This window comes from Lithobates pipiens, unplaced genomic scaffold (genome assembly GCF_037356315.1).
Source record: "Lithobates pipiens isolate NorthernLeopardFrog02 unplaced genomic scaffold, aLitPip1_a1.2 Scaffold_27, whole genome shotgun sequence".
Taxonomy (NCBI): Eukaryota; Metazoa; Chordata; class Amphibia; order Anura; family Ranidae; genus Lithobates; species Lithobates pipiens.
The window spans coordinates 154,004,942-154,023,900 of NW_027507788.1; the positions used below are offsets into that span (position 1 = coordinate 154,004,942).

General features: G+C 45.3%; 1 protein-coding gene across 3 annotated transcripts in view; it reads right to left on the reverse strand.

The window, feature by feature from the left end:
* Positions 1 to 1,305: 1,305 nt before the first annotated feature.
* LOC143934244 (carotenoid-cleaving dioxygenase, mitochondrial-like) overlaps positions 1,306 to 18,959 on the reverse strand; it is a 160,611-nt gene continuing 142,957 nt past the window's right edge. For 2 of the 3 annotated variants that reach the window (XM_077457683.1, XM_077457684.1), the window contains exons 9-12: positions 11,196 to 11,333; positions 6,085 to 6,267; positions 5,290 to 5,400; positions 1,306 to 1,966 (exon numbers count right to left, since the gene is read on the reverse strand). In XM_077457683.1, coding sequence (XP_077313809.1) covers positions 1,850 to 1,966; positions 5,290 to 5,400; positions 6,085 to 6,267; positions 11,196 to 11,333 — 549 coding nt within the window. In that variant the 3' untranslated portion in view covers positions 1,306 to 1,849. The remainder of the gene's footprint in view (positions 1,967 to 5,289; positions 5,401 to 6,084; positions 6,268 to 11,195; positions 11,334 to 18,959) is intronic. The other variant, XM_077457685.1, reaches the window with a different exon arrangement.

Genomic DNA, 18,959 nt, shown 5'->3' on the forward strand with positions numbered 1-18,959 from the left:
CAGTGGAAACTTGAGAGGCAGAACTTGCTTGAGGAACCCCTAGCAACCTCTGGAGGAACTTTAGGGCTCCATGGAATCCTGGTTGAGAAGCCCTCTTCTAGAATAGCTGGTCTCCCTTACTCTGAAAATCCATGTGACACAAAGTGAAAATGCCTTATTTGCCTAATATAGTATGTAAATTTCCTATGATCTAGCAGTCATAATGCAGTATTTTCCTGAAATTACTCAAGCAGTAATATATTGCCTTAAGGCCACTAGATATCATAGGAAACAAACCTATTCAGCAAAATATTATTCACGACAGCTTGAGACATTCACACAGCAAATTATATACTGTATTGAGATATTCGCACAGCAAATTGGTATTTTAATACAAGATTTATATAAAAACGCAGTTTGCATTATAAGCTCAATTTTAGAATGTTTTTAGTATGAGGAAGTGGTGTGACATCTATGTTGGTATGTCAGTTAGTAGGTTAGTAATGCGAAGGGAGGCTGAAGCAAGAAGCAGAGATATAGATTTGGGAATCCTTGGCATAGAGATGGTATTGAAAGCCATGGAAGGATATCAAGTGACCAAGAGAGGCAGCGTACTGTAGAGAAGGGGTCCCAAAACAGAGCCTTGGAGGACCCCTACAGAGAAAGTGGAGAGAAGGAGACTGAATTGTAGGCAACACTGGAGTGCCGTAATAGTAAGGAGAACCAGGAAAGGGCAGAATTTTGGAGGCCAAAGAGCCAAGGGTAGCTACTATGCTCATCCATACATGCAGTGCACGAGTGACTGTAGCCAACCTAAGACACTAATTATATTACTAGCAGAAATACAGGTGACTAAAGGAATACAAGCCTGAAATAAATGTTTTGGGAGTTAGTTATGTTTTAAGAATCTTTAAGCCAAATCTGAATTAATTAAAAAGTCAGTTTTTTGCCATCTGTCCAACTGGGCAGATTTACCGTCGCTTGTTCCATAGCTGAAACAGGAAATCCTTGCGAATTAAGGGAATCCATAGGGACCCCCATGGTCACCAGAACTAGTGTCCCAATTGGAAGATTTCTATTACTATTATGTTATTCAAAATAGAAAACCTATCAAAAAGTTTAAACTAAGAAAATGTCAAATTTAGAAAAAAAATAGGTCATTTTGAAAAAATTTGGACAGGGCAACAAAAAGCTGGCAAAGTACAACCCCAATTCCAAAAAAAGCTGGGACGGTGTGTAAAGTATACACAAGAACAGAATGCAAGGTTTTACAAATGTCAAACATATTTTTTATTCAAAATCAAATAGAAAGAATATCAAATTTTAAGACTAAGAAAATGCCATTTTTGTTTTGAAAAAATAAGGCAATTTTAAAAAGGACGACAGCAACACATCTCAAAATAGTTGAGACAGGGCAATAAAAAGCTGGCAAAGTACAACATAGCTAAACAGGGGTTAAAGCTGGCCATACATAAATTGAAATTCAGATAATTCAGCATGCATGGGCTAGCTGGTTGTACACAAGTCGATTTGATAGATTTAATTACAACCAGCCTGTTGGATTTTTCCTGAACAATCGGTGCCAGCGGCTATAGCGAGAAACACTGTCCACTGTATTCTGCCGCCAGGGGAAGACTCATTGCTGTCAGAATAAAATAGCACAGTAGAAGGGATTCCCCCATCCATATAGAATGTGTGGGAGGGGGAATCGGTTCATTAATTTTTTCATTTAACTCATTGGTTGAATAAAAATAAATAAAATTAAATAAATCATGTATGATTTGCCTAATAGGGTCCCATGTCCCTGCTTTTAGGCAGGAATTTAAAGTTTAAAAACTTAGGTTGGCTGACAGGATCTCCATCATTAAAATTATTTCTGAGGTAGGAAAATTCCATGGAACCCATAAGGCATTTGTACAGGAATTTCAGCCCGTGCAATTTCTGTGAAGGCTTTGGCATCTAGGATGAGCAGAAATGTTGTTTTATCCTACAAGAATACAGAAAAAAAAAATCTATATTTTAATTAAAATGTCTATATTACTATTACAAAATTTGATAGATTTATAGGTTTGAACATTTGTTTTTTGTGCTCACTGCAAATACATAAACTTCATGGCTGACCTCCCAACAGCATAACTGCACCACATGCTTAAGTGGAACATCACTTCGTCAGTCATTGAATATTTTTAATCTTTATGCTTCTAGCTTTAGTACATATGTAGGAAAGTATATACTATATTTGTTTTAAACTTTTTTTTTCTTACATTTCTTCAATTACTTCCTGGGTTCCAGGCCTGGGAAAATGAGGGGTTTTCACAGCAAAGTATGCCCTCCTGCCTGCCTGAGCTAAGGGCACATGGATTCCAGGAAGTAAATGCTGCATGAAACTGCCCTTACTCTAGATTGTCATGACCAGAAATGTTAGGCAGTGTTTTTAAAAGTTATTTCTCAGCAAAATAACACATGGACGGATGGGTAGGTTACCTTTGAATATTACATTTTTTTTTATAGAATAGCGTTTTTGGTTTGTGGTGCCCACATGCAGTGTAGTTGTGCTTTAAGGCTCTGTTCACACCTTGGCGTTCTGAATTGCCACGATTCAAAATAGCGGCAAAACACGGGACGCCCGTGCATCACTTCCAAAAGCACCTCGATCGCTGCACGATTTGTTGGGCGACAATCGCAGTAAAATCGCACAAACAGAATGCCTGTCTGAAAAGTACAAGAACTTCCACTTGATAACAGAAGTTTGATTCTGTTTGCATGATTTTACTGTGATTGTCACCCAACGAATCGCGCAAAAAAAAAACACACACAATGATCAGGGTGCCATTGGAAGTAAATGGGGATCACGTGGGCGTCCTACGATTTGCCGCCATTTAAAATCACGGCGACTTTAAATGCCAACATGTGAATGGAGCCCTAGACATCAAAGTAGACACCAGGAATGGGTACAGTGTGGACTTTAGGTGCTACTGGGAAGTATACTATAAATACAACCACACACACACACACACACACACACACACACACACCTCAATAGGCAGCTGTACACAGTGGCAGCAGATTCTGGGGGGTGTCATTACTCAGGTTCTGCATGCTGTATGGCCCCTGTATGGCTGTGTGCATGAATACAAAGCTTTGTGAATTAAGCCTTTCTGGGCCTAATTTGTGCAACATTCCTGCAGTGATGGTGGAAAATTTGTATCAACCAGAATTTAGGGGTTACAACACCAGTCGTCTCCCCAGTGGCTTGTTATATACTTTAAAGCCAATAGTTTTCAGTGAACCATGTACATAACACAAAGTATATACTGTAGCACCCTGGAGTTTAGTCAGGGAGCTCCTCACAAATTTACTTTCCAAGAATAGTTATCTTGATCGATTGATAGAGATCTATTGATGTCTCCCCAAGTTTGGCCTTGTTGCACTTTTCTACCACTAGGTGGCCGGGTACTTTGGGGTACTAGAAATAAGGGCAACCCAAGGTCAGGTTATGGGTATATTGGGTATATCAGCCAATGGGCATGGGTTTTCTTGAATCCCTTGGCCTGTTGGGAGGGCCTACAGTAGATATTCGGGTGAGGTCAGGTGATCTATGTTCTGTGCCACCTGGACAGCTGTCTGGGTGAATGTGCATCATATGCCCTGGGCTGCTAGGCTGGAGATTGGGCCTATCCCAGGAGCATTTGGCTGTTATGCCCCATCCAGAAGTAAGAAGGCAGTGCAGGCTTGGGATTGCGGCTTGCAGTCCAACCCGAAGAAGTGACGGTTCTTCTGGCCGGAGAACTTGTCAGTGGTTGGAGGTGAAAGGGAAGCTGTCACTACAAAAGGGACCAAAGTGATTAACTGAAGCAAGTACCGGAAACCATATTCTCCCCGAAAGGGCATGGTGGAGAATCTGGAAACTTCAGGTGGTTATCAAGTTAGGGACTCAACCAGCAGAAGAGACACTTGCAGAGCAGCCTTGTGTGTCAAGCCAGGGACAGAGCCGATTAGCAGGGGTGAAGCTTGAAAAGTATCTGGAGTGCCAAGCTAGGGACCCAGCAGAGAAGGGGTGATGTTTAACTGCATGCCGACCAGCTGCTTGGCTGCGCAAATCTCCATTATGCTACGTCGGTAGCACAAACGGCCACTAGAGGCGCTTCCCGAGCAGATGCAAGTGATCGCTCGGGACACATGGAGAACTGGGAGCCGTGTGTAAACAGTTTCCAGTTCTCTGAGCAGTGAGCTGACAGATTGTCTGTTCATACAGAGTATGAACAGCGATCTGGTAGTTTCCCCACAGTCCCATCCCCCCCTTCAGTTAGAACACTCCCTAGGATACGTATTAAACCCTTCACTGCCAGTGACATTTTTACAATAATCAATGCAATTTTAATCGCACTGATTGCTATATTAATGCCAATGGTTCCAAAAAGGTGTCAAAATTGTCTGACATGTACGCCATGTCGCAGTCAAAAAAAAAAAAAAAAAAAAGCATAAAACTATCCTCTATTTTGTAGACGCTATACCTTTTGTGCAAATATACGCTTATTGTGCTTTTTTTAACCAAAAATATGTAGAAGAATATGTATCAGCCTACACTGAGGGAAAAAATTTTTTTGGGGGATATTTATTATAGCAAAAGTTAATGCATTTTCTTCAAAATTGACGCTTTGTTTATAGCGCAATACATAACTGCAGAGGTGATCAAATACCAAAGGAAAGCTCTATTTATGGGAATAAAAAAAAAAACTTCAATTTAGTTTGGGAGCCACGTCGCACAATTGTCAGTTAAAGCGACGCAGTGCTGAAATGCAAAACGTCATCTGGTCTTTGGCCAGCCAAATGGTCTGGGGCTTAAGTGGTTAAGGGAGATACCACCTCAAACCTTGGAGGAGCTCAAGGGATTCATAGTCAGTAAATTAGAGGGTGTAGTGAGACCGAGTGCTCAGTATTGAACTACAAGAGCAGTTGTAGTGGAGCTGGAAAAACTGTTACGTTTGAGTTAGGAACTGTTAAAAGACTGTTACCATAGGAGACAGCATTCCTGCACATGTAGCTTCTTGCTGGGGCCTTTCCATGCATGGCTGTCTTCCTATTGAAGTCTGATACACAAACTTTTTGCATCCATGTTTCTGGCACCCAATGACTTACCATATTTGTACCCACTATACCCCACAACACATTATGAAGGATTTCAGCTATTTTTGGCCTTGGAGGTTCTCATTAGACCAAGAGAGGTAAAAGACTTTGCTAGAACTGTGTGTATATTTTTTTTTTACAACTGTACATTACTTTGTTGAGTTGTTTGCAGTGCAATCTTACCTGATGGGGAGTGACTACAGCTGAAAGGATAACTCCATCATCTTCTTCAGTAGAATCTGGACTAGGCACATACACAGGCTCCGAGGGATAGAAACCATCTTCTTGCCAAATCTTTTAACCAGAAACATACACATGTAATAAACACAATACAAGTACAATGTCACCAATGGTGACGTGACAGATTTGTGCATTTCTTAAAATATGTGATCACATGTGGACTGGGAATGCCAATCAAAGCTGGAGGATATCAGAAAGAGGGAGTAGGTGTCAGGCACCAATAAATATGGGGATATGTGGGGTAAGACACTGCTCAAAACCAACCCAGTGCTTCAGATATGGACATGGCTGTGTATGGCCTCAGGCAGCGCAGCTCTGACCATGCCCCCCCGACATGTTTTGCCCAGCCTATTGAGGGCTTGATCACTGAGGTTTAACCCCCGGTAGGTGGGGCAAAACATGTCAGGGGGTGTGGCCATAAACAGGACCAATTTGCTACCTGAAAGTTTGTACTCCGTCATAATCAGTAGTCTTTTCTCTAAAAGAAAATTGTACCAAAAAGCAAAAAAAAAATAATGCGAAGGTCTATAATAGGCAAGTGCCAGTTTATTAATGGTACTACAAAATCAGGTACACTAATTTTATAGTAACCAAAGATGCCACGCTATACCGCGTAACTGATGGAGAAGTTAAAAATTTGGAAGATTGCTAAAATTAAATAAGTAGGTTCACTATAAATTTTTTTCCAGCATCTTAAAAGGGGGGAGAAAAAAAAAAAAAAAAAATAGATATTCTCACCTTCATGTCCTTTGTCACCACATCCATTTTTATAAGGCTGCTTCCGACAAGATGCTGGAATCCACAGCCATAAAAATAGCGGTACTTTTTGGTGTTGTATCTGGAGTAATTTATGGCTGGCAAGTCAAGGCTTCCAACCTCTTCAAATGTTTCATTATACAGGTTCTCGTGAGTACACCACACCTAGGAAAATGACATACTGGGTGACAAATTGTATCTTACCAATACAGAAAGAAAGATTTTGTGACAAAACTGTAACAAACTGCATTTTTGTTTATTAAAACAATTCAAACTGCAATGATCATGTGCCAAATTAAAGGGATTGTAAAGTCAGAATTTTTTTTTTTTATCTTAATGCATGCAATGCATTAAGACAGGGGTGTCCAAACTTTTTTCAAAGAGGGCCAGATTCGATGAAGTGAACATGTGTGAGGGCCGACCATTTTGCCTGACATTCTTTGAACCATTAAAATTCGGTCATTCGAGCACTCATACCTGGCCCAACAAAAATTCTCGTGCCTTTGTTGCGCTCGTTTGCCCGACACACAGACGAATGCTCTGTTCTTTAGGGGTACCGTTAAGTCTTAATGGTACCCCACACATTAGAAACATGGGGTGCTTTTGGTGCAGCGCAATAAAAAAAAAAAAAAAAAGCTCTGGGACTTCTTTCCCTGCATTTTTGTGGGTATGGAAGCCCATTGAAATGCATGGGCTGCCCTACACACAGCATGCAGCCATGCAGATGTGAACCAAGGGCTTATTGGAGGGGCAGTAAAACTACATGGTTAAGCTGTTTTTACCACCCCCAACTTCTCCCCCTCTAGCTGCAGAGGGAGCAGCTGGGGGTGTACACATGCTGTGGCTGCAGCTGGAGGTATGCTCAGGGTGAATGGGCCTGCACTGCAACTACCCCGCAACTGTGTAGACTGCACAGTTGCGGTATAGTGATGCTACATTTACGGGCTTAAAACAGGTGGTGAGGAGGCAACATAATGCCTCTTTACCACCTTTCAAATGCCTCTGAAAAGCGATCTGTATATGGATTGCTTTTCAGAGGAGCAGCAATCCTGGCTGCTATCACACACACAAGCACCACAAAAGCAGTTCTGATGGTACAAGAATGGGGGGGGAGGTCTGGATTAAAAGTAACACACATGCATACACATACACACAGACATACACACATACAGACACAAGCATACACATACAGACACATGCATATACTTACATACATACAGACACATGCACACACACACATACAGACACATGCACACACATACATACATACATACATACATACAGGCACATACATACATACATACACGCACATACAGACATACATACACACACACACACACACACACATACATGCACACAGATACATACAGACACACATGCTGCACACACATACAGACACACATACATGCACACACATACAGACAGACATACACGCACATACATACAGACACACATGCACATACGCATACATACAGACATACATGGACACACACACACACATGCAATCATACATGCACAGACACACACACACATGCACACACACACACACACACAGACACACATGCACATACAGACACACATACACACACACACACACACATACATACAGACAGACATGCACACACACACACACACACATATAGACACACATGCACACACATACATACAGACATGCACACACATGCACAGACACACATACATACAGACACACATACATACAGACACACATACATACAGACACACATGCACACACACACATACACACATGCACACATACATACATATAGACACACATGCACACACATGCATACAGACAGACATGCACACACATACATACATACAGACATGCACACACACACATACATACAGACATGCACACACACACATACATACAGACATGCACACACACACATACAGACAGACATGCACACACACACATACAGACAGACATGCACACACACACACATACAGACACACATGCACACACACACATACAGACACACATGCACACATACACATACAGACACACATGCACACACATACAGACACACATGCACACATACACATACAGACACACATGCACATACATACAGACAGACATGCACACATATACATACAGACACACATGCACATACATACAGACAGACATGCACACATATACATACAGACACACATGCACACATACAGACACACATGCACACACATACATACATACAGACACACATGCACACACACACACATACACATAAAGCCTTTTTAAAACGAATCTAGCTTGTAGTACAGTACCTTTCCATTCCATTTCCTTATTCAGCCGGGTACTGCACTGTAGGGGGAAGCAGAGAGCACAGCACACTCCTCTGCACTTTACTTTCACTTTTGAAGCCGACGGAGCTTCTCACAGTGACGGGGATCGGCTCATGATCCCGCAGCACACCAGGCGGGCCGTTCAAAACCGGACCGCGGGCCGCGATTGGCCCGCGGGCCGGACTTTGGACATGCCTGCATTAAGATAAAAAGCTTTCTCTGTGCAGCAGCCCCCTTCAGCCCTCCTAATACTTAGCTGAGATCCATCTTGATCCAGCGATGGTGCATGAGAGACTCGGCTGTCCAGGACCAGGACTCCCCCTCCTCATTGGCCAAGGCAGCAGTGAAGTGCCATTGGCTCCCAATGCTGTCAAAGTCAGTGAGCCAATGAGGAGAGAAAGAGGGCCACACCACAGCTCCATGTCTGAATGGAAACAAAGCTGCTTGCTGTGGGGGCGCTGTGGGGGCACTCGACAGGAGGGAGGGGCCAAGAGTACTGAAGAGGGACTCAAGAAGAGGAGGATTTGGGCTGCTCTGTGCAAAACCACAGCACAGAGCAAGTATAACATTTTTTTTTTCCCCTCTAAAAATGACAGACTTTAGTATCACTTTAAATCGGGATGATCTTATTGGGTTATTACACTTTACACATCGCTATTGCTTTTTAAAGCTCTGCAATGAATGAGCCCACCACAGCAGTGTGAAGACTAAGGCTGGGTTCACACTGATGCAAATTGGATGTGGGATTACTCTGCATCCAATTTGCATGATAGGAGAGGGTGACCAGCTCTCAATGGAGTCTGTTCACAGGGCAGCCGTGGTCTGGATTGCAGAAATGTCCTGTGCGCATCTTTTGGGTTTTCCAAGTGCAAACTCATGCAAAAATTTGGACCCGATTCGCACCCGAAATGGTCAACAGGGATGTGCCGGACCCCCTGATGGGACACATGCCCGCAGCTAGTGTGAAACCAGCCCAAGTGAAAAATCAGAAGCATATGAAAAGTGATAGCCAATAATCTTATTGAACCCTTACTCCAGGACCTTATACTTGGTAGCACACTTGTCCTAAACAGGGCTGCTAGTAAATTTAGTTGTGCTGGGTGATAACTAGTCTGGCTATTTTGTAGTCTTGATCAAATGGATTTCTCCTAAGCTTGGGTTGAACTGCGATTTCTCTCTTGTCAATAGATGGCACTGTTACCTTTGACATTAGTATGATAGATTACAGTGAATTCAGGTTATGACTGAATGTGTTCTCAGCCAATCAGCAGGAGTTTCTATGGCTGCTGGTACAGACTGAGACAGTCCGTGATCAGGGTTTTTTCCACCTGGGCTGCAGCCTGGGTGGGTGTGGAGCAGCAGCAGTAGCAGCAGAGGTGAAGGCCTGAACCACATGTAGAGTGGATCGGCCCGAGGGGAGCCCGATTGTTGCCAGGAGGCAGAGAAGTTGCCAGAGGGTCAACCACTCTTGCTGCTGGAACCAAGTGCAAAGGGGATGAGTATTGAAGGAGCAGACTCTTCATCAACTGGGGACTGATGTGTTGGCAAAGCTTCAGGGAGAACGCATCTGAGAAGTACAGTGGGTAGCGGTGATTAAAGATTGAAGGAGTTCAGTGGGTAGATGTAAATCTGGAAGACAGTGGGTAGCTGAGTTGAGCTTGAGGGGTCCAGCGGAATGCTGGGAGTAAAGCGGGTAGCTGCGAGTTGAGCTCAAGGAAAACAGCGGGTAGCTGAGAGTCCAAGAAGTGCAGCAGGTAGCCATGAACTGAGCATCTACAGTGGGATACTTCGAGTAAAGTTGTTGCTATAGGAGACGGCAGTTGCTATGAAATACAGGTTGCTGCATTCAACTTAAAGGCCCTTTTTGTGTATTGCTGTCTGCCTAGTTCTATTTTTGTCCAAGGAGTCCGCCAATTTGCTATTGCATTTGCATAAGGGTGCCCTGTGCCCTACCTCTCCCCTGTTCCTGTTAGAGAAAAACATTTTGTTCATTTTTAAAAAAAGTGACTGGCGCCCATCTTTCCACATTGCACTACACTAACCATGCCTAGTAACTTGTACCCCGAGGAGAATTTCAGCTCTCCCTGACTCGGGGGGGGGGGGGGGGGTCACCGCCAGGCCTCTTGAGGTCAGGGAAACCGCTACACATGCATACTAAAAATTTAAAGTGTTACTAAACACAGGGCCCTGCATTCATTATACATGGTCTCTTACATTACACAGGACATGGAAATGCAATTTTTTTTATCCATTAGTTTATCAGTTTCTGGTTAAAACTTGGAGTTTTTATTCTCCTCTGACTGTCCTATGAGGCTGCAGGACCCCTGACCCTCTGTCTGGACAGTGCTGATCACATACATCCTCCCAAGATACACACACCAAACTGAACATGTGCAGCCTGACTCCAAAGGCTCCGTCTTATTGAAAGGTGAATTGGGGACAGAGGAAGGAGGGGAAGATCAAAAGACAGGATCAAGCAGCCTTTTTACACAATGTGGAGGATTAAGCCCCTATGTTCCACAGTGAGTATAACCAGCATGCTTTACTGCATATTCAGACCGATTGTAGTGTTGTTGGTTTAACAGTTTAAGTCCTGATTTTCCTGGCTTGCCCACCCAGAACTTGGTAATTTTCTGGACGTTGTGTGCTTGTGTAATTTGGACCATTATACCCATCCAAAGAAAGGCAAGTATTTTGACTTGCTTGAACAGTGATTTATTTTACTACTGAATTATAGCAAATAGACATACTATTCACATGCATGACCTCCAAAGTCCACCTATACTTACCTTTCCAAGGTCCTGCTTTACAGCAGTAGCTGTTGTATATTCTAGAGGATTTAGGTTTGTATCTTGTGGTGTATCAGAGTCAATATTGAGAGGAAGCACAAATCTGCAAGGTAAAGACTTGGCCACCGAATTATAGACCTGATAATAAAAGATTGATTTTAGATTAAAAAAAAACAAAAAAAAAACACACATTTAATTCTTCAAAAAACACAGAAAGCTGCCTAAGTGCAACCTAGATACATTCACTTAACCCTGCCTGGAGCTGACATGCCTGACTGATCAGCGCCAAGGATTCACATTAGTCTAATTCAAAGACCCTTTCAGCGTTAAAGTTGAACTCCAGATAGCCTTTAAAGCAGAATTCCAGCCACAAAAACTCATGTAAATATAATCCTCAACCACCAAAAAGCATATGCAGTAAATCCTCTCTGCCCTAAATGTCTTTGCAAATTCAGTTATTACTTTGTAAATGTAGCAGTGAAATCAGTGGGTGGGACTCAGCAGTAGGGATGAGCCGAACACCCCCCGGTTCGGTTCGCACCAGAACTTGCGAACGACCCCCGCGTTCGGTACGAACGTTAGAACCCCATTGAAGTCTATGGGACTCGAACGTTCGAATTGGAAAGTGCTAATTTTAACGGCTAATATGCAAGATAGTGTCCTAAAAAGGGTTTGGCGACCTGCCTCCTGCCTCAGGGGACATGGGTCACTGCAAAAAAAAGTTTTAAAAACTACCGTTTTGGTGGGAGTACTGATTTTAATGACGATTAAAGTGAAAAAAAAAAAGTGAAATATTCCTTTAAATATGGTGCCTGGTGGGTGTCTGTAGTATGCCTGTGAAGTGCCACGTGTTTCCCGTGTTTAGAACAGTCCCTGCACAAAATGACATTAAGCGGAAATAACACCATTTAAAACTGCTTGCGGTTTTAATGTTATATCTGGTTCCTGCAATATGGTTGAAAATCATTCAGAAAAATGGCATGGGTAGCCCTCCCTGCCCATTACCAGCCTATTTGGGTCTTGTACGCATATTAAGGGGAACCCTGTACCCATATTAAAAAAAGGAAATGCGTGTGGCCCCCAGGCCCTATATACTCAGAACAGCAGTATACAGGCGGTGCAAACAAGACTGGGACTGTGTAGGTTTGTTGTGTTAAGTTGAATCTGTTTGTAATTTTCAACCGGTACATTTTTAAAGTGTAGCTCCAGTCAAAAAAAATATTTTTAAGCTTTTTGGAAAACATAGGGAAGGGTTATCACCCCTGTATAATTTGTTTTGTCGTCCATCTTTTTTCATCTCACTTGCTGTTGTCTCCTTCCGTTTGCAAGTAGGAGATGTTTGTAAGTTGGATGTTTGAAAGTAGGGGCCTGCCCTATATGCTCTGCAGAAATGGCGGAACAAGGTGTTGGTTTTGCAACAACATTGTAAGCCCTCAAAGTGACTCTTGGTGGGCGCTGGAGCGCCCTGCTGTGAACGATTATATCAAGAATTGTAATTACATGCCATTGTTGAACAGTGGTAGAAAAATTGACCTTTGGTGGTTGTGGTGCTGGTGCCACAACACTATAAGTCCTCACAGTTACTCTGGGTGGGCACAGGAAGGGGCCCTCCTATGAAATATTATATCAAGAATTGTAATTACATGTCCCTGTTAAACAGGGGCAGAAAAATTGGGCCTTAGGCACTGGTGCCATCACACTGCAACCTCTGCCATACACTCTAGTTTTTTTGCAGGAATTAGCCCTGCTGCAAAGCATTGCATTAAAAATTTTACTTAAACGCCCCTGTTAAACAGGGGCAGAAAAATTGGGCCTTAGGCACTGGTGCCATCACACTGCAACCTCTGCCATATACTCTAGTTTTTTTGCAGGAATTAGCCCTGCTGCAAAGCATTGCATCAAAAATTGTACTTAAACGCCCCTGTTAAACAGGGGCAGAAAAATTGGGCCTTAGGCACTGGTGCCATCACACTGCAACCTCTGCCATACACTCTAGTTTTTTTGCAGGAATTAGCCCTGCTGCAAAGCATTGCATCAAAAATTTTACTTAAACGCCCCTGTTAAACAGGGGCAGAAAAATTGGGCCTTAGGCACTGGTGCCATCACACTGCAACCTCTGCCATACACTCTAGTTTTATTGCAGGAATTAGCCCTGCTGCAAAGCATTGCATCAAAAATTGTACTTAAACGCCCCTGTTAAACAAGGGCAGAAAAATTGGGCTGCTGGCATCACCCAGAACCAAAAATGTCCTTCCAACATATCAGCGGAGGAGGAAGAGGATAGACAATCAACATAACAGGACAGTCACTCAGCATCAGCATAGACAGTCTTGAAGGGATGTGGTATTTCAAAAAAAATTATTCGGTTACATCAGCTTCAGGTGCTTGGTAGCTGTGGGTGATCCAAGACTGATTCATCTTGATGAAGGTCAGTCGATCAACTGATTCGGTGGACAGGCGCACCCTGTGATCGGTAACGAAGCCACCAGCAGCACTGAAGGTGCGTTCCGAAAGAACGCTGGATGCAGGACAGGCCAGTAGCTCAATTGCATACTGTGCAAGCTCTGGCCAGTGATCCATCCTCAAGACCCAGTAAGCCAGAGGATTTTCAGTGGGAAAGGTGTCCAAGTCTGACCTTGCCCCTAGGTATTCCTGCACCATGTAAATTAGACGCTGGCGATGGGTGCTGGAACCAATCATACCTTGGGGCTGCGGACTAAAAAATTGTCTGAACGCATCAGTCAGACGGCCACCTTCTCCACCGCTCCTTCTGACTGATGCCTCAGCAACACGTTGTCCAGGACCAGGAGTTTGTGACCTCCCAGTCTCTGGGAACGCGTTGCACAGAGCTTTCTGCAAGGCCTCCCGGAGATGTCTCATCCTCTGCTCCCTCTGCGATGGCAAGATAAGGTCGGCAACCTTACCCTTGTACCGTGGATCAAGGAGAGTGGCCAGCCAGTAATGGTCCCTCTCCTTGATCCGAAGAATACGAGGATCCTTCCGCAGGCTTTGCAGGATCAGGGAGGCCATGCAGCGTAGGTTAGCTGAGGCATTCGGTCCGGAGTCCTCTGGGTCACTAAGGACAACATGATCCGCAGCTACCTCCTCCCAGCCACGTACAAGTCCACGTGTTTTTTGGGACTGTAAATCATCCCTATAAGACTGCTGCTGCTGATGCTGAGTGCCAGCCTCCACCTCCATGCTGACACAATCATCCTCCTCCTCCTCTTCCTCCTCCTCACCCTCTTCCTGTGTGATGGGTGGCACAGCAGGAACACTGTCTGGATAAAGGGGGCCTTGAGAGGCAAGGAAGTCCTCCTCTTCCTGCCTCTGTTCTGCCTCAAGTGCCCTGTCCATTATTCCACGCAGCGTATGCTCCAAGAGGTGGACAAGAGGTATAGTGTCACTGATGCATGCACTGTCACTGCTCACCATCCTTGTGGCCTCCTCAAACGGTGACAGGACAGTGCATGCATCCCTGATCATGCCCCACTGGCGTGGTGAGAAAAAACCAAGCTCTCCTGACCCTGTCCTGGTGCCGTAGTCGCACAGGTACTCATTGATGGCCCTCTGCTGCGTGTGCAGCCGCTGCAGCATGGCCAATGTTGAGTTCCATCTGGTGGGCATGTCACATATAAGGCGGTTCTTGGGCAGGTTCAACTCCTTTTGGAGCTCAGCCAGCCGAGCACAGGCATTAAATGATCGGCGGAAATGCACCCAGACTCTCCTGGCCTGTTTCAGGACATCCTGTAAGCCGGGGTACCTGCCCAAGAACCGCTGCACCACCAGGTTAAGGACGTGAGCTACACAGGGCACATGGGTCAGTTGTCCCTGTCGGAGGGCGGAGAGGAGGTTGGTGCCATTGTCGCAAACCACCATTCCTGGCTTAAGTTGGCGTGGCGTCAACCACCTCTCGGCCTGCCCCTGCAGAGCTGACAAAACATCCGCCCCAGTGTGGCTCCTGTCCCCCAAACAAACCAGCGCAAGCACGGCATGGCATCGTTTTGCCTGCGTACTTGCGTAGCCCCTGCAACGCCTACGGAGCACCGCTGGTTCTGAGGACAGAGCACTGGAAGAGGCCATGGAGGAAGAAGAAGAGGAGGGGGTGGAGGAGAGAGGTGTGTCACAACCAATAGTAGCATTTTGGAGGCGTGGTGGCGGAACAACCTCCAATACTACTGCACCTTGTCCTGCATCCTTCCCAGCAGCCAGAAGAGTGACCCAATGGGCCGTGAAAGACAGGTAACGTCCCTGTCCATGCCTGCTGGACCATGAGTCAGCGGTAATATGCACCTTACCGCTGACCGCCCTGTCCAGCGAGGCAAGGACATTGCCTTCCACATGCCGGTAGAGAGCCGGAATTGCCTTCCGTGAGAAAAAGTGGCGTTTGGGGACCTGCCACTGAGGAACCGCACATTGTACAAACTCACGGAAGGGGGCCGAGTCTACCAACTGAAAAGGCAGCAGTTGAAGTGCTAGCAATTTAGCCAAGCTAGCATTCAACCGCTGGGCATGTGGATGGCTGGGAGTAAATTTCTTCCGCCGGTCCAGCAGCTGGGGCAGGGACATTTGTCTGCTATAATCGGACGTGGATGTACCACTAGCAGAGTTCCCGGAAGCACTTGGCTGTGACACACCTAATTCTACACCTTCATTCCTCTCAGAGCAGGTTTCAGAGAGGACTGAAGGTCTAGTGGGGTTGGAGATGCCAGCTGATGAGGAGCAAGGAGAGGTCCGCTTTGTTCTTTGGTGTGGGTCTTTGAGGTATGCTTGCCAACGAGCTGCATGGCAGGTCAACATATGTCTGGTCAAGCATGTGGTGCCCAAGCGGCTGATGTTTTGGCCACGTGAGATACGCTTGAGACATATGTTGCAAATAGCAGCGGTGCGATCTGATGCACTCGTCTCAAAAAAGGCCCACACCAAAGAACTTTTAGAATAACGCGCAGAGGAAGCGCTCTGCGCAGAGGAATCGCTCTGCGCAGGCGGAGCTCTGCGGTGTGATTCAGTCGGTGTGCTGCCCCTAAGCTGGCCCCCGGAGGGCATCCTGCCTCGTTGGACATGTGCCTCCTCCTCCTCCTCCTCCTCCCTCCTTCCAGGCACCCACGTGGAGTCAGTGCCCTCATCATCCTCTCCCTCTTCATCGCTGTAGCAAACCTGGCAGTATGCTGCAGCTTGTGGAACATGACTGCCAGATTGCTGTCCTTCTTGAGCATCCCCTCTCTCTGTGCTCACGCTACTGCCTTCCTCTAGCTGAGTGTCATCATCAGAGCCCACCAAACACTGGGCATCCTCCTGGAGCATGTACCCAACACTGTGCTCAAAGAGTTCAGGAGACTCCTCAGGAGGACGTGGTGGGTCTAGGGAAGGAGTCACTGATGATGACATTGAGAGGAGGGACGACGATGTGTTGGCAGCTGCTTTTCTACTACCCTGAGACTGGGTGAGAGAGGATGAGGAGGATGAAGAGGGCTTGGTCATCCACTCTACCAAGTCGTTGGCATGTTGCGGTTCAACATGTCCAGCTGCAGAAAAGAAGGACAAGCATGTCCCATGGCCACGTGCTGATGACAATGCACCGCGTCCACGACCAGCACTGTTGTCTCTAGACACAGAGCCTGCTTGCCCTCTTTTATCGGCTCGCACCTGTCTGCCTCTCCTTGCTGGCCTTCCAGACATGGTAATGGCCTGAAGGGAGTTGGGTAAAACAGTAGTTGGGTAGTTTATATTGTGCTGGAGGCACACAACACCCACTAACTCCTGCAGATGCCTTTTTTTATAGAACAGCAGAGTTAAAGGGGTATATACAGATGTATACTGTGCTGTGCTGGAAGCACACACAACTTCCAATAACTCCAGCAGATGTCAATCGGGCCCAAATAGAGAACAGCTATGTAGGTGGATAATAGCGGTATGTACTGGGTACAGAGCAGGCACACAGCACGCACTATCTCCTGAGTGACACTACTGACTGCAAGCTCTATTGTTAAAGATGGACCACTAGCTATATAGGTGAGGTGAATATCACGGTGTATACTGCGGTCAGGGCACGCAGACAATAATAAGAAAACAGCAGAGTTAAAGGGGTATATACAGATGTATACTGTGCTGTGCTGGAGGCACACACAACTTCCAATAACTCCAGCAAATGACAATCGGGCTCAAATAGAGAACAGCTATGTAGGTGTATATATAGTGGTATGTACTGGGTACAGAGCACGCAGACAGCACGCACTAACACTACTGACTGCAAGCTCTATTATTAAAGCTAGATCACTAGCTATATAGGTGAGGTGAATATAGTGGTGTATACTGCGGTCAGGGCACAGACAGTAACCACTACACAAGAGCAAAATAGTAAATCAGCCAAAAACGATTGGTGTGTAACTGTGTTGAAGGTACACAGAACACCCACTGCTTCAGATGCTAACAAACACTACACGAGGCCGCCTGAAAGGCAGCTTTATATAGTGTGGGGCGTGCACTACACAGTCTGAGCTATGATTGGCCACAGGCAGGATGCCTGTGGCCAACCATTGCTCTCCTCGCTACTGGCGCTGCGATTGGCCAAGCATGCGGGGTCACAGTGCATGCTTGGCCAATCGTGAGACAGCAATGCATTGCGCCATCGCAGTGCATTGTGGGCCACACGAATTTTGCCGCGAACGGCCCAAACGTTCGGAATTCGGCGAACGCACGAACGACCGATGTTCGAGTCGAACATGCGTTCGACTCGAACACGAAGCTCATCCCTACTCAGCAGGCTCCACCCCCAAAGGGCTGCCTACAGAACACTACAGGAGGGGGGTGGAGACAAGACCAGTCACCCTGCACAAGGTGAGAGCAGCAGTGAGCGGTCTTTATTACAGGAAGCTCCTGCACAGAGGCAAAATCTCACACTGGATTACTACACAGATCTGGAAGAAATACACAAAGCACACCAAGATTCAAGAAAGAATACAAATGACGCTTGTACAGCAATACTTTGTTTTGCGAGCATAATTCCAGAAGCATGCTTTTAATCCAAAGAACTCTTATACCAAAGCATATTTTCCCATAATACTGGAAAGTCAGCATTCATGCCACAACCATTTATCCATATAAAAATCTAAATATGAGCAAAAGCTCATATGAATACTGTAGTAGGCATACTGTACCTCTGTTGAAAAAAAAATTTTAATGTAAAAAAAAAGAAAAAAACTACGCTCACAATGTTAGAGTCTGGAGCTCATCCATGTAAAGACTCTGTGCATATTACAGTAAAGCCGTTGGTATACAGTGCTATATGTGGCCAAAGGTTTGGATACGATGGTGGCTCCCAGCACTTGCTGGAGAACTCAGAGACACTCGGTAACTGTTGACATCACTTCCGGGTGCTGTGAACACAAGTTACGCCCACCCCACCCAGCTGGGAGTGTTTCTGGGTGTCTGATAGCTTTACTTTACATATACACAGAGGCTTTACATGGATGAACAGCAGACGCCTTAACATTGTGAGTGCAATTCTTTTGTTTTTACAGTAAAACTGCTGCTCGTATATCAAGACTTAAAAATTGCTAGTCTTTCAAAACGTTTGTACAGTATACCGCGTTACTCCTAAACCAAGGTATTGCTGTACATAATTGTAAGCCGTTATCTGTCTCTTGTAATACCCTGCACAGTAGCATGCAGACTGGGAGAGGGAGAAGCAGCACTAGGAGTCAATCGGCTGTACTGCAACACTCATGTGCCAACAAGGAACCTGCTGATAGGAGAGCAGAATGG